This window comes from Ictalurus furcatus, chromosome 6, assembly GCF_023375685.1.
Source record: "Ictalurus furcatus strain D&B chromosome 6, Billie_1.0, whole genome shotgun sequence".
In the NCBI taxonomy this organism is placed as follows: domain Eukaryota; kingdom Metazoa; phylum Chordata; class Actinopteri; order Siluriformes; family Ictaluridae; genus Ictalurus; species Ictalurus furcatus.
Window position 1 is genome coordinate 31217497 of NC_071260.1, and position 22632 is coordinate 31240128.

Below are 22632 nucleotides of genomic sequence, written 5' to 3' on the forward strand. Positions count from 1 at the left end.
CCAAGGTTTTACAAGACATAGAGACCATCGGTGTAAATACATTTCTGATATTTGTAAAGGCCTTGATTGCTTTAAATACCATGTCAAAATGAAGCAATGTCACGAATGTTTGTGCTACTGCTACCAAGGTTTTACAAGACATAGAGACCATCGGTGTAAATACATTTCTGATATTTGTAAAGGCCCTGATTGCTTTAAATACCATGTCAAAATGAGGCAATGTCACGAATGTTTGTGGTATTGCAAATCTGACTATTGTTATAACATGCATACAGTTGCAATCAAAATTATTCAACCCCCATTGCACCTTAGGTTTATTGTCAAAATTTACAGACTTTCAGCTGTTTGTAATGAACAAATCAAACGAAAGCAATTGAAATAGTTCGATGCAATGAATGCTTCAAGTGGTTTCACCAAATTCAAATGAAAATGCAAATTATAATGACTTCTCCAGTTTCAAAATTATTCAGCCCCCTGAATAGAATCCCTCACAACACCACAAATTTGAAAAACAGGTGTTGTCTCAAGCAAACCTGATACAGCTGATCAAGTTCTTCATTGGCTGCACCAGGTGTGCTTGAACTGGCTAGGGGTAGAAAATAACTGAAATACTTGGACGGGGCAGAAAAAGGAAGCTATAAATGGCTGCAAGCAGATTTGTGAGAAGGCAGGTTGTGAAAAACCCTCGAGTGACTGCAAAAGACCTGCAGCAAGACTTGGTGTAACAGGCACTGAGGTTTCGGTGAGCACAGTAAGGCGCGTACTAAATGCACAAAGTTTCCATGCCAGAACTCCAAGACGTTCACCACTACTGACCCAAAAGCACATGAAAAGTTGCTCAAAATCATATAAATAAGCCACTGAAGTTTTGGGATTCTGTTCTGAGGAGCGATGAAACAAAACTGGAACTTTTCAGCACGATGGATCAGCCGTATGTCTGGAGGAAGAAGAATGAAGAAAGAACACTCTGTCCACAGTCAAGTGTAGGAAATTATGTTGGAATTTAGAATAATAAAATATAAAAAAATTTGAATATCACCTGACATTTGAAAGCAGCTGTATGTAAAGGTGTACTGTTTGTGCAGTATGTATGTGTGCAGGAGGGCGAGAGCAGAGAGGGCATGATAGATTTACTGATAAGAGTAGGATTTGTGCATTCACAAAGAGGTCCACAAAAGAACATTACTTTTTTACAAGGAATGGTCTCACATAAGATTTCATAGGACACAGTTTTCTTGTTAACCTTCCAGGGAATCTGGATGGCCTGAGTACACTAAGATGCAGAAGGGTACCCCGAGACACATGTCTGAGTAGATGCATCAATTCTTTCCTTCTTCATGAGAGGGACATTTGGGGGATGCCCAGTGTTTCACCTTACGTCTAGTCACAGGAAAAACACAGGGAACATGAAAACTGTTCGGAATACGAGTCCGACCATAAGACGCACAGAAATAAAAATGAAAGTCCATAAGTTCACAGTACAGAAACGGAAAATATGGAAAATCCACCCATGGAGCAGGGACACAGCAGAAGAGCAGATAATGTATAGATAATTCACTCATTCATGGTGGAAAAGGTCTCAAGGGTAAATGAAGAGAAAGTGAATGGTAGGACCATTTAGGCCCCTTAGTATAATGACACAAATGATTTAAGAAACAAACCAGGGAGAAGATAATGTGAAATTTATGGCTGCACTAAATAAATAATAAACTTAAGGTCTGGTGGAGATAATGGGAAATTACATAACTGGGATACAGAGATGGCAAAAGTATACACATCCTTCACTCAAGTACAGATACTCATGTTTAAAAAGACTCTGGTAAAAGTTGAAGTACTGACTACAATTTTTCACTCAAGTTAAAGTAAAGAAATATGGACTCTGACATATACTTAAGTAAAAAGTAGCCATTACTAATACCTGTTTTAGTGTCACACTGATAACTGGGCCTCACATTATATTAACACATTAATACAAAAAAATACATTTCAAATTTTGATAGCTAATGAATCTATCCAGGCTGAACAACCACCATGTAGAACACAAGCAGAGAAAACACTAAGCTGACGGGAAAAAAAATGCCATCACCTCAAACAACTCAAAATTACTATAATGCTTTAAAAATGACAACATTGAGGTGTTATACTGTACATTTTATTGAAATGTAAAGAGAAAGAAAATTACAGCTCTACAGCATGTGGAAACTATCTGACTAAACCTGTTAGGTTTCAGGTGACAGCTTATTACTGAAGAAAGAAGAAAGAATAGTGTGTGTGTGTGTGTGTGTGTGTGTGTGTGTGTGTGTGTGTGTGTGTGTGTTAATGCTAACGTTAGCAAACACATGTGCTGCACTAAAGTTGAGCTGCACTAAAGCACCCATATGAATTTATGTTTAACGTTACAGCCCTAGCAAACATAGTAAATAGACTATTATTACTGAAAACAATGAATTGGCTCATGACAAGAAAGAGATAACAATAAAACATGTCATTTACCTGTATGAGCTTTCTCAAATTCAAGGGCGAATTCTTAAAAGCCAGCACTTCGTGCTTTTTGGTTGACACAATTCACAACGCATTCACCAGGAATCGTTTTTGACACTGACAATTTCTAACATCTCCCTCATATATGGCCATGGGTGATCAGGAATGTCTCTATTCTCAGTCATGTCGACATCGCTAACTCCCCCTCTCTCATCCATAACGTTAGCCATTCTTCTTGTTGCCTTCTGCTGAATAGTCAGAAGAGTAGCCCAAGAGTCAAGGACCACTCAGAAAGAGCTCCAGAAACACTTGGAGGCAGCAGGTATCATCGTCACAGAGAAAACAATAGGCAATGCACTCCACTGCTCATGCTCACCGCGCAAGACTCCATTACTAAAGAAAAAGGATGTCAAAGCTTGTTTAAAGTTTGCTACAACTCATTTGGACAAGCCTATGAAATACTGGGAGAGTGTAATCTGGTCAGACAAGAGCAAAAATTTACTTTTTGGCTGTGATACTACACAAAGTGTTTGGAGAAGAAATGGCAGTTTGGAGGTGGAAGCATCATGGTGTGGGGCTGTTCTTCATCACATGGTACTGGCAGACGTCATATAATTGAAAAAATGATGAATGGAACCCTTTACCAGGAGATTCTTGAGGAGAATCTGCTGCCATCCACCAGGATGATGAAGATGAGATGTGGTGGATCTTCCAGCAGGACAACGATCCAAAGCATACAGCAAAGGAAACTCTCGATTGCTTTCAGAGAAAAAAAATCAAGGCGTTAGAATGGCCCAGTCAATCACCTGACTCGAATCCAACTGAACAAGATTTAAAGACAATATATTTAGAAGAATGGGCCAAAATCACACCTGAATACTGCAGCCCATTAATTTCTTCATACAGGAAGCGTCTTGAAACTGTCATTACAAACAAAGACTTCTCCACTAAGTATTAAATAAATTTCAGTTAGCATGTTCAATACTTTTTTCCTGTATTGTTCCACTTTATTGCACATAAATATTTATGGACTCTAATGTTTGGATTTCTTTATATATACAGATTTCTTGAGTTAATACTAATGTCTCATGAAAATTTTATGTGAATAACCTCATTGGAAATATATTTACTGAAACAAATGTTGACGCGTTCAATACTTATTTCCCCCGCTGTATTATCTCCCACAAAGTGTACAGAAAATTAACCACACTACCAAGAACCTTACTGACATTCGAATGTGATCCATACAAATGAGTTTTACACTCACCTACCACTTTATTAGGAACTTTATTAGGTAGAGCTGCTCATTCATGCAATTATCCAGTGAGGCAAAAACATGGCAGTCGTGCAATACGTAAAGGTATTTTGAGTTTGCTTTAGTGTGCACACAATAAACCACATACAGTGGCCCCAAAAAGTATTCAGACACTAAAGTCACACTTACAAATCACTGTGATCCTTAATAAAGCCACAATTGAGTGTCAAAATACTTTTTGGCCTAAATACTTATATATATATATATATATATATATATATATATATATATATATATATATATATATATATACATAAATATATAGAAACATAAATATATAGAAACATGCAGAGGATTAAATATGAGAACACAAATGATAAAACAGAACAACATTGAGGTTGAGTGGTTGCATCTCCAGGTCACATGCAAGGAAGCTGTTATACACATGAAACCTTTCTGCCTTATTATTTCACTTCAAACATGTGCAAAATATCAAATAAACAGAAGTTATTATTTTCTTTGTGTACATCAGTCTTGCATTTGAATAAATGATCCATCTCAGCTTTAAAACCACCATAAGTAGGAGTAAAACATTTACTGTTGTATATATAATATTGTGGCAGTAAAGGCGTGGCTTAGCAGGGTTTTGTGAATGGAGGGGAGAGTGTTTGAGAAAGGAGTGGGTGATTTTGTGAACGAGTAGACATCTATGTACATTCAAAAATATATAAATTTTTCCTTTTTCCATGATTTTTGAACATTTGGTCACAACTAAATTTCATTGTGTTCAATCCACCTAATATATTTAAAACTGAGTTTTTTTTTTATTTTTTTTTTTAACATTTTATCGCATTAGCTGACCTCTCGCGAATCTAGTTAGTAGTGGTGTCTTATGTAGCCAGCTTTATTTAATGTTTATTGTTAGATAATAGCTAGTTAGATTCTAATTGCAGTTAGCCTGAGGAACACTTCACTAACTACCATATGTCAACCAGATGTCAGTTGACCTACATTTATCTCAAATTAATTGCAGTTATTGGCATTTGTTAACATACAAAGTATACTGTATATTAGGTGATTAGATTTGTTGTTAAAGTTAGACTGTATTAGTTTTAACCCGGTGTACCTAATAAACTGGCAGTTGGAATTGCAGCCCAACTTTGATTAGACTGATAAAACATTGATATGTGTACATAAAGATTTTGTTGAGTGCAACCTCAAGAGAATATTACAGTGTGCTTATTGGACCAACATCACTTAAGTATTTGGATGACATTTAATTTGACATTATCTTAAGATAACACTTTTTTCTCTCTCTCTGAGGAGGTGATAGAGAAGTCTAAAGCAAGAGATATCCCTATTATCACTGATGCAATAAATCTCAAGTTCCAGCTGTTGAACAGATTGGATATTCTTATTATTTCCTTTCTTTCATTTCTTTAACACAGGCAAATAATACAACAGAACCACACACACCTCTACACACATCAGACTGGTCTGTTGTTATAAGCAGGTATTCTGCTGTTTATGAAAGACATTAAAATTATCTGGGCTCATTAATACTATAATTTTTTTTCTTCTTCTTTTTTTGCATCCAAATGCTGCACAGCCAACCATGGTAACCTTGATCTATGAAAGTATTTTATTTATAACATTAACATTATATTTATTGGTTTTTGGCATCGCAAGAACACCCCCCTACCCCACCCCACCCTCAATATCAAACATTCAGGGAAAAAATTATAAATAAAAATAATAATATATTATAATAAGAGATATAATATTTTTATAGACTGTCATTTTATTTATCAATGTCACCCATTAATTTCAACCTAATCACTCTCTAGGAATTTCATAAAAGCGGCCTGCTTCTGCCATCTTTCTCTCTCTTTAGGAGGTCGAATGAGTTTCTATGAAGACTGCCCATTCAAGGAAAAACTTATCTACCCTCTCCCTGGATATATTATATAATAAAATGTTTTGCTGAATGCAATTATTTGCCTTGTTTATTTTGCACTATTGACCAAACTTCTTTCATGGGTTGAATTGAGCAGTTACTTGCACTCATTGATATTCACTTGTTGTGCATGCGCATGTGAATGTCTTAACATAAGATAACATTAGGATGTGAGTAATTATGCATGAAAAAAGTATGAATACTGTAAATGTATTCTACGTCATGGGAACAATCCCCTTTTTCTTCCAAAAGTCTCTCCATCACTCCACAGACAAAAAGCTACAATAAATGTAGACAATGTAGTAATCATAGCACATTATGTGTTAATATTTACCAAAAATTGCTGCAAATATAGTCTCTGCTGCTGTCTTATTTGGAACTATTGAAAGCTACATGAACTATGTGACTGCGTTGCGGCGAGATCAAATCGTGTCGCAACTCTTTTTCAATGGTGCTGAAGAATGTGAAATGGACATTCAGTGATTAGTTTTCATATTTTGAATGTGCACAGCTTTAGGCTACAGTCTGTGTAGTTTTCTGCACAGTAGATGGCAGCATTCGATCAGATCTATGTCTTCTGTGTTTCATTGCTGATAATAGTTCACAACTGTCCCTGTATAGAGACACTGTAGAATTCATATCCATCCCTAATCCAACACATCTGTCTTAATTATTCATTAAAACATCTGGATTAGGTAAATGAGATTATAAACAGAAATTCATTCTGAAAATAGCGATTTTCTAGAAACAGGAGCAGACAACAAAACTCTTCCAAAGATTATGAGATCTGAAGTTGAAAAAATGCAAACCACATTCATTTAGATTGCCCTCCATTAATATTGGCACCCCTGGTAAATATGAGCAAAGAAGGATGTGAAAAATTGTCTTTATTGTTTAACCTTTAAAAAAAAAAAAAATATGGGTGTGCAACAATTATTCATATGAATTCAAATGAGAAAAATATATTTGAAGTATATTTCCATTTATATTTGACAGTTATTTAGTACACCTGGGGGACGAGGAACAAGGAATTGTTCAACCGTGACTTCCTGTTTCACAGGGGTATAAATATGAGGTAACAAACATGCCAAATTCCCTTAGTCATTTATAACAATTGGTAAGGACAAGGAATATAGCCGTGATGTGTGGCAAAATGTTGTTGAGCTTCACAAAATGGTAAGTGTCTACAAGAAAATAGCACAAGCATTGAAAATGCCCATTTCCACCAACAGGGCAATAATTAAGAAGTTCCAGTCAACTGGAAATGTTATGAATCAACCAGGAATTGGACGTGTGTCTATATCGTCTCAACGCACTGTGAAGAGGACGGTTCGAATGGATAAAAAATCTCCAAGGATCACAGCTGGAGAACTGCAGAAGTTAGTTGTGTCTTGGGGTCGGAAAGTCTCCAAAACTACAATCCGAACTCAACTACATCACCACAAGTTGTTTGGAAGGGTTTCAAGAAAAAAGCCTCTACTCTCATCCAAAACCAAACTCGAACGTCTTCAATTTGCCAGACACTACTGGAACTTCAAATAGGATTGGGTTCTATGGTCAGATGAAACCAAAATAGAGTTTTTTGGTAATAAACACCAGAGGTGGTTTTGGTGCACACAGGGAGGTAGCCAAATGGAAAAGTACCTCATGCCCACGGTTAAATATGGTAGTGGATCTTTAATGTTTTGGGGCTGTTTTTCTGCCAGAGGACCTTGACATTTTGTTAGGATACATGACATCATGGTCTCTATCAAATATCAACAGATATTAAATGAAAACCTGACTGCCTCTGCCAGAAAGCTTCAAATGGCCGTGGTTGGATCTTCCAGCAGGACAATGATCCAAAACATACATCAAAATCAACACGAAAATGGCTTACTGCCCACAAAATCAAGATCCTGCCATGACCCTCCCAGTCCCCTGACCTGAACCCCATAGAAAACCTGTGGGGTGAACTGAAGAGGAGAGTCCACCAGCGTGGACCTCGAAATGTGAAGGATCTGGAGAGATTCTGTATTCAGGAACACTGTCTCAGATCCCTTGCCATGTATTCTCCAACCTCATTAGGCGTTATAGGAGAAGACTCAGAGCTGTTATCTTGGCAAACGGAGGTAGCACAAAGTATTGACTAGAAGGTTACCAATAATTGCTGCACAGCTATATTTAACAAAGATATTTTTGTACAAACCTGTCTTTTGTTGGCAGTTGTTTGGTATCCATGAGAGCAGAGTATTCTTGTGATTTTTTTAAACAAAAGATTAAAAGGTTAAACAATAAAGACACAGTTTTTTCACAATTTTCACAGTTTTCTTTGCTCAGATTTACCAAGGGTGCCAATATTAGTGGAGGGAATTGTATGCGGGTGTTTCATTAAATTTGGCAGGAACTCTACTAGAGTAGAGAGGGATTTACTTTGTATATTTCGTATACTATCAAAAATCACTAATTAGATGTGTCAGGTCTAGGTCAAAGGTCATCATCATTAAATAGAATGATCTTGACAGGTCAAAGGGTCATCATCATCAATTATAATTATGTTGGCATGACATCATCAAATATAATTATGTTAAATCTGGTTCCGATGCCTTCCACACACACACACACACACACACACACACACACACACACATATATATATATATATATATATATATATATATATATATATATATATATATATATAAATATATATATATATATATATATATATATATATATATATATATATATATATATGTGTGTGTGTGTGTGTGTGTGTGTGTGTGTGTGTTGTGTGTTATGTTAATATAGTAGATGTACATATCAGTTCAGAGTTCATAAATGCACCTAAATGTGTTTTTCAAAAAAGTAATAAAAAACAATACAACGTACCATGTTAAGGAAAGCATTTGTAAAAATGTTTGGATTTATTTTGATATAAAATAGTATGGTATAGATTTTTCTGACTTCATTATATAAATATATTAATACAAATATTTAAACAAACATCTGCTTGTGTTCTGTAGAATTCCATTAAAGTTTATCAGTGAAATGAGTGTGGGCTTGTATTAACCAGTACTGGGATCTTAACTGTGGTTCACATTTCAGAGTGTGTAAAATTCTCCTTTGAGGATCAACTATGCATTATTTAATGATTCCAGGTCATCCACTATGAAACGTTCCTTCTCCTTAAGGACTTGATAGAATTCTGCCTTCACAACTCTTCCTCTTGAGTCGAGAAAGCTGTACAATATCCTCATTTTCTCCTGTGGTGTTGTTGCATTTAGGATTATACTGTACATTTCAGCATCGATGATTTCTTTGGTTAGTAGAGTGTCTGCTATTTGCTCTACCATCGAAACTCTCTGTATGAGCACGTCTCTGTGTTTATCTACAAATTGAACATCTAATATAGAGATAAACATTAATTTATAACAATGTACATAGCAGGGCTCTTTCAACAGAATTCATCCCAACTTCATCATAAGTACATTTATTTTGACAAATCAAAATAATTAAAAATCAATAAGTTTCATACAAATGCCAGTATCTTGAACTGGAAATTGTTTCTATCCCAAACAATATTTTACACACACCATAAAAAAAAGTTAATTAAACTATACTTTGTGTTTAAAAATATATGATACGTAACATGGCTGCAGGGCGAGAACTTCTTTCATGTTTTTCCATTTGATAAACAGTGGTCAATGAAGCAAAAACTAAATCTAATGTTGCAGTGCACACTTTATAATGTTAAAATAAATCAAATAAATGATAAATTTCAGTCAGAAAGTCTTACTTGTATCCATTTCGACTGGAACTGCTTCTGTACTATCAGCTGAGGTGATAAGACAGAAAACAAGATTCAGTACTATGATAGTATAATGTGGTCTTAATTAATATTATAGCAAAATCAACCCAGAGCTACATGTATATGAACATCCCAGGACTTATAAATCAGTGGTGCAGAGGAGGGTGAACTTTGAAGGCTTGGAGGGGTATTGTTCTGGGTTTGCTTTGACAAGCTGAAAGCTACGCCAATGCTTTCTGTCAAATTCGAATACGAAACTGAAAAATGAGGTACCTGTAAGAAAGATCTGACGAGGCTCCCACACCTCCTGGCCAAATTCATCCAAAAGACCCAATGTGAGGTCTTCAGCCCCGGTATTAAGGATCACCTCAAATGTGGGGTGATAGTTAGGGCCATAGTCAAAGCCAAATGTCTCAACCTAAGAAAACCAAAGATAGCTGAATACACTATTGCAATGTGTGAAGCGATCTTATTTTTTCAAAAATGAAACTGTGGTTTACCTTTGGCTGGGATACATAAGGCTCACAGAGTGGTCTGTATTTTTTACCACGGGTCAGTTGACATATGGAGCTGCACTGAATGTACGTGTTGCACTGATTTACTTTCTGCACCTTCATGGTCAAGTGAAGAATATTTAAGAAAAACATTTAATTTTTTAACTTAAAAAATATCCCATGACTGATAGTTTGGTAGAAATTGTGTTCATCACAAGAAAAGACATTGTGTGAAACTTCAGCTGATTAATGTAGATTAGTACATTACCTCTTCAACTGGCACATTTCCTGGCAACAAGTGAATGTGCAGTTTTCTCCTTCTTTGGTTTCCAATCATTTCTTTGTAGAAGAGAAGGACTTGGGCACTGATGGGTTTTTCAAAGAAGATCCATTTTTTTAACAAGCCAAAGAGGGAGAGACCTTGGACTTTGAAGATCACGTGTGTATTTGTTACTTTCAGGGGCTGAATGATCTCCACATTATCATCACTGAAATGTGCCACAAACAGTCCAACCTGATTTTCATCAGGACCATAATCAATGCTGCAAGGAACTGAGAAGGAAGAGACAAAATCCAGCAGACATACCCAAGTTATTATTGGCAAGTTATTTTTCCAATTATTATGGTAAATAGTGTCATTAAATACACCAATGAGCAAAAATTTTATGACAACTGACAGACAAAGTAAATAGTGTTGAATATCTTGAAACACTGGCGCATATCAAGGTCTGGGATATATCAGATGATAAGCGGACAGTCGGCTCTTGTGGTCAATGTGCTGAATGCAAGAGAAATGGTAAGGTGTAAAGGCTTGAGCGACTACAAATGAAACAAAAACATTATACTTGGTCATTTATTTATTATATTTAGTCAAAACGATCCAATATTACATATCTGTGATTGGCAATAGTATGGGAACTTTTGTTTTCGCTATCTTGTGTAACCTCCCTTGTGCAGCAATAACTGCAACTAAACATTTGCGCTAACTATTGATCAGTCCTGCACATCAGTTTGGAGGATTTCTAGCCAATTACTCAGCATAGAACGGCGTCAACTCTGGAATGTTGGTGGGTTTCCTCACAAGATCTGCTTGCATCAGGTCCTTCCAAAACATTTCCATTACATTAAGGTCAGGACTTTGACTTGGCCATTCCAAAACTTTATTCTTCTTTAACCATTCTTTGGTAGAATGACTTGTGTGCTTAGTTTCCACTGACAGGTGAAGTGAATAACACTGATTATCTTGTTACAATGTGCTGTCAAGGGGTGGGATATATTAGGCAGCAAGTGAACAGTCAGTTCTCAAAGTTGATGTGTTGGAAGCAGGAAGAATGGGCAAGTGTATGGATCTGAGCAACTTTGACCAGGGCCAAAATGTGATGGCTAGATGACTGGGTCAGAGCATCTCCAAATTGGCAGGTCTTGTGGGGTGTTCCAGGTATGCAGTGGTTAGCACCTACAGTACCAGAAGTGATTCAAGGAAGAACTGGTGAACCAGCAACATGGTTATGGGTGCCCAATGCTCTCTGCTGCACATGGGGCGTGAAGGCGAGCCCATTTGGTCCGATTCCACAGAAGAGCTATAGCTGTAGCACAAATTGCTGAAAAAGTTAATTGCGCCTACAATGTGAGCATCATAACTGGATCATGCAGCAATGGAAGAAGGTGGCCTGGTCTCATGAATCATGTTTTCTTTTACATCACATGACCGGCCGAGTGCATGTGCGTATCTTTCCTGTGGAAGAGATGGCACCAGGATGCACTATTGGAAGAAGGTAAGCCTGTGGAGGCAGTGATATGCTCTGGGAAATGTTCTACTGGGAAACCTTGGGTCCTGACCTTCATGTGGATGTTATGTGACCTTAACATTGTTGAAGACCAAGTACACCCTTTCATTGCAATGGTACTCCCTAATGGTATTGGCCTCTTTCAACAGGATAATTTGGGATATGCAGGAAAAAAGGTTGATCCATAGAGGCCCCACCTCACAACTTATAGCAGTTAAAGGATCTACTGCTAATGTCTTGTAGATCCTGGCTAATTCCAGTCAACACTGCACACATTGTGGAGTCCATGCTTCCACAGGTCAGAGCTGTTGGTAACACAAGTGGTACCTACACTAATATATATATATATATATATATATATATATATATATATATATATATATATATATATATATATATATATACACACACACACACACACACATTTTAAACATGAAAACAGGCTTCCCACTTTTTATATGTGTTCAACTTATGTTTCAGATCACTGTAACACTTCCATATCATGTTTTTTTCTCACACATAGCTCTGCATTTCTCATTTATTAGGTTGATTAGAATCATAACGTTAATCCAAAATGATCTTACCAGTCTGTATCTCGCAGTGTGGGAGGTGCAGATAAAGAATTGAACCTTCAGCACATTTGATGTTGTACAGGGGTCCTGCAGGCTGGAATTGGCCGATGCCCTGCCACTGACTGTAATCCCAGGACACTATTGTGTACAGCACTTCCCCATTCCCTTTCATCTCAAAGACAAGGTTAGTCAATTTACAGTGAAACTGACCAGCATGAGAGCACAAAAACCTGCAGAGCGAAAGACATAAAGGACAGTGAAAACATAAAAATCTGGCTTGTTTTTATTTTGGAACATGTTACCAAAAATCCCATGTAAATAATGTCAACAATTAACCAATTTTTTTTGAAGGACAGAATAAAATAAGCCCATGCATTACCTGTATGCACCACTGTCAGCACAGTGTTCTAATTCAGGAATCAGTGCATCTCTGACTACTGAGTGCTGTTGAACAGAAGAAACATACAAGAAAAGTATAATGCAGCAACCGTTTACAAAAATATTTCATGAGCACACAACACGTGAAAATGTATTCTATGGAGCCAGTGGGCGTAAATATGTGGGGACTCAATAATAGTACAGTTGAGGCCAAATGTTTACATACACCTAGAGGCTAAAGACATTTGAACTAAATTTTTCACAACTCCACACATTTAATTTACCATACATTTCCTGTGTTAAATCAATTAGGGTATCCAATTTATTTCAATGAGATAATTTAAATTAATTGCTAAGAGCCAGATTTATTTCAGCTTTTATTTATTATATCAGATTTTCAGTGAGTCAAACATTTACATACAATTTATTAATATTTGGCATTGCTTTTTAATTGATTGAACTTGAATCAAACACTTGGGTAGCCTTCTACAAGCTTCTCACAATACTTTTGCTCATTCCTTCTGACAGATCTGAGGTAACTCAGTCAGGTTTGTGGGCCTCCTTGCTCAGACACACCTTTTCAGTTCAGTCCACACATTTTCTATGGGATTCAGGTCAGGGCTTTGTGATTCCAATACTTTCACTTGGTTGTCAATAAGGCATTTTGTTAAAAATTTGGACGTATGTTTTGGATTAATATCCTGCTGGAAGTCGTAGTTGTGGCCATGTTTTAACTTTCTAGTTGATGTACTTAGATGTTGCTTTAGTATTTCTAGATAATCCTCCTTCCGCATGATGTCATCTATTTTCTGAAATGCACCAGTCTCTTTACCAGCAAAACACCCCAACAACCTGATGCTGCCACACCCATGCTTCTGAGTAAGGATGGTATTCTTCATTTTAAAAGTCTCACCCTTTTCCCTTCATACATAGTACTGATTATTATGGCCATTTTTTTTTAGTTTCACCCGAACATCCTTTTAAAAAGCCAATGATCACCTACAAATTTCAGTCCAATCTCAAACCAATATTTTTTTAAATATATTTTTTTTATTATTTGTACTGATTTTGTGGTACCGTCTGTTGTTTGGAAATTGCACCTAAGTAGGAACCAGATATAGATTTTTTTTTAGGTCTTGGCTGAGTTGTTTGGAAGAAAGGCCCTTATAAAGCCACAGTTGCACTTCCAATTAACTCCTCATTATAACTACTGGACAATCAGAAGTTTCTAAACGTCATTAAATTAATTCCTGAAATCTTCCAGAGAGTCAACTTGGTGTGCGTAAACATTTGATCAAATGCAATTCTGATATAGCGAGTTAAGACTAAAATAGATCTGTATCTAATCAATTGTTTTAAAATGATCTCTGATGCAAAAAAAAAAAGCAGATCCCCTAATTAACTATGGTAACATGTATGGTATGGTATGGTATGGTATAGTATGGTATGGTATGATATGGTATGGTAAAATATGGTATAGTATGGTATGGTATGGTATAGTATGGTATGACATGGTATGGTATAGTATGGTAAAATATGGTATAGTATGGTATGGTATAGTATGGTAAAATATGGTTCTGAAACAAAATACCAAGCAATATTATTTAAAAACTTTATTCTAATACAGTTGAATCTAACCTTGGGAGAGTTTGTATCCTCAGTGTCCTCACTAGCAAATCTTATATCTCTGGTGTGAGAGTGCTGTGTAGATTTTGAGCGATTGTCTTCTCCTTCATGTTCCATAAAATCCATGTGCAAAGAAAAACAAAGCACATAAACATAATTAATCCTGAGCTTGGGTTACTCTCTGTTTTACTTTCACATGTTCTCCCTGTGTCTGTGTGGGTTTCCTCTGGGTTCTCTGGTGACACCCAGTCTCCCAAAAACATTTCACCAGATGGATTGATACTGTATTATTGACCTTTCCACCAGGCAAAGTTTAGGTACATGCTAGCATTTCTGCCAATCAGGGTCAGGAAGACCTAGAGTCTGACTGAACCCTTGTCACTCCAACAGCAGCAGCTCTAAAAGGTAGAATGTGCCAGATCTCCATTTCTATGCAAGCCTAGTGTGTTACAATATTTAACAGAAAACTGAATAAACATTTTCATAGGAAAAATTTTTCATTTTGAAATGAATGTTACTTTTGGGGTCTATGGGACCCCAAACAACAAAGTAGAAAAGATTATGTCAACAAAGCACAAGAAAAAGTTGAAAAAACAACTGTAAATATTATGAATTTATAAAAAAGATTTAAAAACAGTGTATTAGATTGGGAAATTGAGAACTTTTGCTTTTATTTAAAAAACCAACCAGATGATAAATGTTCCTCATGAACTTCTACTTCTTTGGTCAATACAGCTGCCTCTGTAGGGGAGATCACATCTACAACCTGAGCGAGAATCTTTTCAATGACCTGCTCAAGGTCCAGAGCAGGGACGAAGGTGACCAGGAGACGTGTCACTCTTTGTCTGAGTTCTCTTAACATGAGGCTGAAAAGAAGAGAAAAGAAACTCTATATGAGTCACTCCATTTGAGTTATTCTGTTAGAGTGCAGGCCAGGACTATGGCTTCTGTCTCACCTGCCAGATAATCGACAGTATATTATACAGTATAAACTGCACAAACTATTTCATAATATAAAATATTAATCTGATCATGTCTGATTTTTGTGACTCTTAAACTGGATTTTAATAATAGAGCTCTTACGGTGAATGCATTTTATTATCTCTGTGTCCTCTCTCTCTCCCTGATCTGTACTGTGTCTCATCCTTCCATGTCCGAAACTGTGAGTCTTTTCCTCTTCCTGGGTTGGAGGTTTCTGTTGAAGGTCCATGATCTTTCGCACTTACCTCCACCTTTTCAATTTCTGTCTTCATTTCCTCTAAATCTTTGTGCAGGCTCTCACAGTAGTTCGAAAATGTGTCCACTCCGTGCTCCTGGTAAATCACAGCAGGAAAAATGTGTGAGCAGCTATGAAAATAAAAGTCACTACACATCGATCCCAACATTGGCAACTGCAAAACTGTGTCTCCTAATCTGCGGTGTGCTCTACTGAACACTCGCTCTTTGACTGATAAAGCATCCATGCTAAATGACATAATCACTGATGCAAACCTGGATATGTTACTTCTGACTGATACGTGGCAGTTGCCAAATGACTTCCTGAATTTAAACCTCCTTACACCACCAGGGTATATCTATTTTTCTAAACCACGCCCCCATCGTAGAGGTGGAGGATTGGCTATAGTTTGCTGTGAGAATATGAAAATATCGAAGTTGAGTATCATGATGTTGACTCTTTTGTATACCTAGCATTGAAAATGGTTGTCAAACATCAATGGCTGTGATCTTAATCTATCGACCACCAAGATCTCTCTCTTTCTGAGATTAGTCAACTATTCACTCTTGTCTGTACTAGATATTCATCTGTAATTGTACTTGATGATTTTAATATACATGAAAACACTGTACAGTGTAATGAATGTGTAATGCAGTGTAATGAATGTCTGTGTTGGATTGCTTCAATATAATCCAACATGTCACTTTTGCCACTCATTCCAGGGGTTATATACTGGATCTCATCTGTTCATCTGGTATATATAATGTCTCTGCTACTGCTTCTGATTTTGCTTTCTCTGATCATAAACTTTTAAAACTTAGCTTTAGTTTTCCTATATCTACACTGCCTACTACAAAAATGGCGCTCTGTCCATATCACTCCTCTTCTGCATGATCTCCACTGGATACCTGTTGCATCACATATTCAATTTAAGATACTGCCTCTAACATTCAAGGCACTAAACGGTCTTGCCCCTCCTACTTGTCTGACTTACTTCATCCATACTGCCCTACTCGGTCCCTTAGATCATCAGAGCTTGGCCATTTGTCCATTCCTAGATTTCTGCTGTCCCATGCAGGTGGAAGGTCATTTTGTGTGGAACTCACTACCTCTTACTTTCTGTAACATCACTTCTCTGCCTAGTTTCACAACCCAGTCTGTTTGTATGACTGCCTGATCATGGACTGGCTAACGTTTTTGATATGTGCTCTACGTTTTGGATTGTTATTCTCATTAAAGCTGCCTTATCTGCATTTGCATCCGTCTCCTAAACTCATTACATGACAGACAAGATACGAACGAAAGCAATAAGACACGATACATCCTTATTTAGATTAATTTAGTTTAGAGTACATTTCCCTCTAATATTTATAAATTATGACTACCATATACACAACACAAAATGTAATCAATTTAGATACTCACCTCTGTCTTGAGCACTTTTTTAAACTGTATCAGCTTATCTTGGAGCTGCCTTATTGTGTCCATGATATATGAGTACTTTTGCTGATCTTCAAAGCTGGCCTTTGTGATTTTATTGCTCTGCTCCTTCTTTATCATGCTTTTGTCAATCACATCATCACCATCATCCTTCAGTGCTGTTTTAATGTCTTTACATTCCACTTTATTGGCATCACTAGCAGGGCTCATAATGGAATCTGGTATGTTTTTGTCAAAACATTTTTGTCTAGATTTCTTCTCTGGATTGTTTGGACTCGCGTCCAGGGCCTTCTTCTTCCTGAAATAGTAAAAGGTGAAATTAAATCCTTCAGGTACTCATAATGCCACACTATCATGAAGGAGCATGAGACAGAAGGCGTGACTACAGTACCTTTTACGAGTAGTGAAGAGACAAGCGTCAGCTGAAGTATCATCAGGTGACAAGGGAGTAAAAGAGCTCTGTTGAGAGCAAAAAAACCCCACATGTGAATGAAAGATATAGAGAGATTAAAATTATGAATATATGGTTATAGGAATAAATGATTATACAAGCAGTTCCCAAGCTGTAAGGAGTCTGTGATTATGAATCCATAAATATCCTTAACACATAATACCTATTCATGCTGATGCATTACATGTATTTTGTTTTGACTACATATATTTCTGATCTCCCTTTCTCTCACATGCCACATTCCAGATTTACACCTTGACAGTTCTGTTTAATGTTTAACAGTATTTACGTACCGTGCTGTGGAAAAAGTATATCCCGATTTCTTTTTTGTGTATATATTATAAATAGTTTTAGATCTTCAAACGAAATACAACAAAACAATAATAATTAAAAGCAAACCTGAGTAAACACACAATACAGTTATTTATTTATTTTTATTGAAGCAAAAAAAGTTATCCAACTCCTATCGCTAATGTGAAAAACTAATTGCCCCCATAAACTTAAAATCTAGTTGTGCCACCTTTAGCGGCAATCACTGCAACCAAACGCTTCCGATAACTGGAGATCGGTCTTTCACTTACTTCTAGGACTTGGACTTACTCCAATGCTTGGGATAATTGTCTTGCTGCATAATCCAGTTGTGCTTGAGTTTCAACTTACAGACTGAAGACTGTACATTCTCCTTTAGGATTTTCAGGTAGAGAGCAAAATTAATTTTTCCCTCAATTATTACAAGTTGCGCAGACCTTGAAGGATCAAAGCATCCCCACACCATCACACTTCCACCACCATGCCTGACCGTAGGTATGATGTTCTTTTTGTGGAATTCTGTGTTTGGTTTATGCCAGATATAACGGGACCCCTGTCTTCCAAACAGTTCCACTTTCAACTCATCAATCCACTGAACATTTCCCAAAAGGTTTGAGGATCATCAAGGTGTGTTTTGGCAAAATTCAGATGAGCCTTAATGTTCTTCTGGGTTAGCAGTGGTTTTCAACTCACCATGAATGCCATTTTTGCCCAGTGCCTTTCTGATAGTGGAGTCATGAACAGTTATCTTTACTGATGCAAGAGAGGCCTACAGGTCCTTTGATGTTGTCCTTTGCTCTTTTGTGGCTTGCTGGACGAGTCGTTGCTGTATTCTTGGAGGTAATTTGGAAGGTCAGCCACTTCTGGGAAGGTTCACTACTGTAATCTTTTACTTGGCTCTTACTGTGGCCCTTTGGAATCCCAGAGCCTTTGAAATAGCTTTGTAACCCTTCCCAGACTGATGAATTTCAATCACCTTCACAATGCAAATACATTTTCACACAGGCTTGGTATTGGATAACTTTTTTGCTTCAATAAATAACTATCATTTAAAAACGTCTGGGTTACGAACCCTGTTCCCTTGCGCGTGACTGGCGTCTGAAGCTTGTGTAACATCATGCCTATTTATAAGCCTGCCTTTATCAGGTGAGACGGGGGAGGGGGGTCAAACTTTCTGTGTGAAGTGTTTAGGGATGGATCATGCCACAGCAGCCCTTGAGGGGTCTGACTGTGCGCATTGTGAACGCCTTACAATTTTGCTCTCTTCTCGGCCGAAGTAAGATGGGTTTCAGGGCCTCACGGATCTGGGCCAGCCACTGCCGAGGCAGCCAGCCGACGCAGGTCCTGGAGATCTCATATGGATTTGAAAGAGGAGCCACAGAGGAGCACTGCTCTATCTCTTGCTCTGTTTTCCAAGTCTGGCTCTCCACCGGACCATGGAGCTAGTGGAGAGCAGCTCTCAAGCATATAAAAAACTGCTTGAAGTAATTACTAGGGCAGTTGAAAAACTAAACTTATACTGGGCCGGGGAAGAGGAAGTGGCTCATAGCAGGCTGGACGAACGCTTCCTCCACAGTGAAAATAAATCTCTCTCCCACTGCAGAAAACTCCCCTTTTTCCAGAAGTGCATGATGAAATATCATGCTTCTGGGCAAAACCATACACTAGTCGTGTATATAACCCCGCGGCGTCTGATTATTCGGCCATCGTGGGGAGTGAACAGCATGGCTACTTAGCTATGTCGAAGGTGGCGGAGGTGCTTGCGAGTCATCTCTCTCCATTGACAGCAGGTAATTTACAGGGCGGAGTGTGGAGTGTAAATGTGGAGTTCCCTTTAAAAGGGAACTGTATTTTGTGTTTACTCAGGTTGCCTTTGTTTAATCTTAGATTATGTTTTCATTTCTGAAACAATTTAGTGTGAGCTATACACAAAAACAGAAGAAATCTGAATACTTTTTCACAGCACTATATATCACGGTCTAGCTATATGGGGATAACGATCAATGATCTCAGATATTTAAACAACCGCAATGGTTAAACAAGAATACAGAAAAGGAGATTGAGAACTTAATTTTTTGTTTCACATCCTTTTGCAAAGCTCTGGAATCACACACAACATAAAATAATCTTTTGGAAATAGTTTCTCTTTTTGCTACGGATAAGTTATAGCAAAAAAAACCTATCTAGCCTATGTACAAAATGCATCTCATCACTACCAAGTAGTGTTTTTTTCTCAATCCTTGTTAAAACATCATGTCATCACCTGCTTCCTGTTCTCCTGCTGCAACTTCTGGTTTCGCTCACTGTTTCAAAACATATACACAAGATTAGACAAAAACTGTTGTAATTCCTTCAACATTCACCCGATTTGGATGTACATATCCTCAAATTAAAGCTGGAAGTCTACACTTTGACATCATGTTCATTACTTAACTGTGAAATATTAAATAGAAATATTTATTGGAAATGAGAGGATTCATTTCTCACTGTTGTTTGTAGCTTTTCTGGTTTCTGGGTTGTTCATCATCATAAACTTCAGGCTCTTCTTCAACTGTACAACTCCTGAGAGAATCAAGCACTTACATGAGCACACACACACACACACACACACAAACACACAGGAAGGTAAAGAGATAGACAAACACACCTGAATTGCGGGTCAGAGTTCATGTGGCAGAACCACTTCTTAGGGAGCTTTTTAGGATCAATGCCATCTGGAAGTTTTCGCCACTTCAGACAATTATCACACTGAATACAGTTTTGATCTGGTTGCTTCCTGTGAGTCCACACAATCATGTGTTAATGTTTATGTAAATATGCTCCCATGTTAATGAATGTGGCCTTTTACACAGGATGTGTCAGTGCACAAACAGTGTTGCTTCTGTTGTAATGGTCGCAACCTGGAAACCTGTAATATCTGACTTGTGCCCATAGCAGTTTAAGACTTTAACAAAGTTATATTGAATATTATTAGAAATGTATTTTATATCTGACTACTGCTCCCGCCTGTCTGACAGTATATTCAAAATGTGTCCAAGTTACTATTAATATTTTTCCAGCAACTTTGTGTCTCAAATTATGAACTCAACCAAAAAGAAAATATCTGAGGTTCATAATTTTGGCCAGCAAACTAATACCTGGCCATGTGAGTGAGTGAGTGTGAGAAAGAGAGGAAGAGAGAGAGAGAGAGAGAGAGAGAGAGAGAGGCACTTTTAAACTTACACAGTATCCTCAAAAGATTCCGTGCAGTTAGGTTTAAGCTCATGTACATATACCTGTTGCTTCCAATATTCCTTGAGCTTATTACCTACATTCTTTAAGGTTTTCCTGCACAGACACAAAATAGCATACTTTACTATATCAGCATTTTAAAAAAATCTGTCAATCTAAAATATCAGTGGTCTTAAGATAATTAAGATAATACTCGTGCTGTATAATTACTATCTTCAACCCTCTGTATATAGATAATTAATTCCTGCACTCCTGAAAGTCATAGGTCATCTGAACATGTTACTCAAACACACCTGTAGTCTTCAGTATCATCAAAGCCTTGCTTGTTGTGAGTTGGTGTGAGGTGGTTACACTCTATCACCCCGATAACTCCCACTGCTCTTCTGTCGGCCTGGTACTAGAACATAACAAATACTCTCAATATCATGAATAAAAGATCATTTTGTTTACTTCATAAAATTACCCCTGAACTGAATCTGATTATGTATTTTCTTGCATGATGAAAGGCCCTGATATACAGCAAGTAGTCTTGCATATTGGTCTACATGTGCTCAAGCATAATTAGCTATAATCTGTAATTACCCATAAAAGGTTTTCATCTTGTGCAAGTATGTGCAAACAGTGGCCCAACCTCTGATTAGTCAGCTGAGCAGAATTTTCTATATATCTGCATATGACTTAAACATCATCAGATTTTATGTGAATCATGGCACAAAGGAGATTTCTGAGGCCCTCAGAAAGAGAGTTGTTGATTCTCATCAGGCTGGACAAGTTTTCAAAACCATTTCTAAAAAGTTTGGACTCCACCAATCCACTGTCAGATAGATTGTGTACAAATGGGGGAAATTCAAGACCACTGTTACCCTCCATTGTTAGGAGTGGAGACCAACAAAGATCACTCAAAGAGCAAGTCATGTAATAGACCATGAGATCACAATGGAACACATGGTGACGACTTTTTTTTTTTTTTTCAAAAATATTTTTATTGAGAAAGAAAACATACTTCCTGTCACATAGCAACAAGACCATTCTCATTTTTCGTTATACTTACAAATACACACATACATACAGACAAAGTGTAGAAAAGAAAAACAAAATCAAAGCGTACAATCAATCAAACAACCCCCCACCTTGGCTCATCATGGCTAACCAATATCTATATCTGGTTATGTATATATTATAAAATCCAGCAACAGGCACAATAATTCAAGTGGGAAGTGTCTGTAACTCCAGAAAATATTAAATAAAGGGTTACCATTTAGAAAAAAACTTGTCATTACAGCCCCTCATCGTATACTTTATTTTCTCGACTTTTAAAAAAAACATCACGTCCTTTAGCCACTGAGAGATGGATGGACATTTAGCAGGCTTCCAATGCGACATTAGGGAACTTCTTGCTATTAGGGAAGTGAAAGCGATATCTTTTTGTTCCGAGGGTAATGGAACTGAGGCATCAGCAATCCCAAATATAGCAATCAATGGGCAAGTTTTAAATCTACTCTGAGAATAGTGGACATGATAGTAAAGAAACCAGTCCAAAAACCATAAAGACCAGGGCAAAAGAAAAAAATATGGCCAAGATGACAGGGCGAGCCATGGCATTTATCACACTTGTCTTCTACTTCTGGATATATTACAGAAAGTC

At 37.2% G+C, this 22632-nt stretch overlaps 1 protein-coding gene across 4 annotated transcripts in view; it reads right to left on the reverse strand.

The window, feature by feature from the left end:
• Positions 1-1856: 1856 nt before the first annotated feature.
• Positions 1857-22632, reverse strand: part of LOC128609188 (uncharacterized) — a 39075-nt gene continuing 18299 nt past the window's right edge. The window contains exons 9-27 of one of the 4 annotated variants that reach the window (XM_053627654.1): positions 21281-21384; positions 20979-21083; positions 20404-20532; positions 20244-20318; positions 20020-20059; positions 17388-17455; positions 16982-17294; positions 15424-15653; positions 15028-15206; positions 14353-14444; positions 12716-12780; positions 12349-12566; positions 10246-10529; positions 9984-10094; positions 9757-9901; positions 9472-9510; positions 3354-3401; positions 3126-3240; positions 1857-2874 (exon numbers count right to left, since the gene is read on the reverse strand). In XM_053627654.1, coding sequence (XP_053483629.1) covers positions 2769-2874; positions 3126-3240; positions 3354-3401; positions 9472-9510; positions 9757-9901; positions 9984-10094; positions 10246-10529; positions 12349-12566; positions 12716-12780; positions 14353-14444; positions 15028-15206; positions 15424-15653; positions 16982-17294; positions 17388-17455; positions 20020-20059; positions 20244-20318; positions 20404-20532; positions 20979-21083; positions 21281-21384 — 2466 coding nt within the window. In that variant the 3' untranslated portion in view covers positions 1857-2768. Of the gene's footprint in view, positions 2875-2983; positions 3241-3353; positions 3402-8608; positions 9079-9471; positions 9511-9756; positions 9902-9983; positions 10095-10245; positions 10530-12348; positions 12567-12715; positions 12781-14352; positions 14445-15027; positions 15207-15423; positions 15654-16981; positions 17295-17387; positions 17456-20019; positions 20060-20243; positions 20319-20403; positions 20533-20978; positions 21084-21280; positions 21385-22632 lie in introns of those variants that run through there. The other 3 variants (XR_008386193.1, XM_053627655.1, XM_053627652.1) reach the window with 3 other exon arrangements.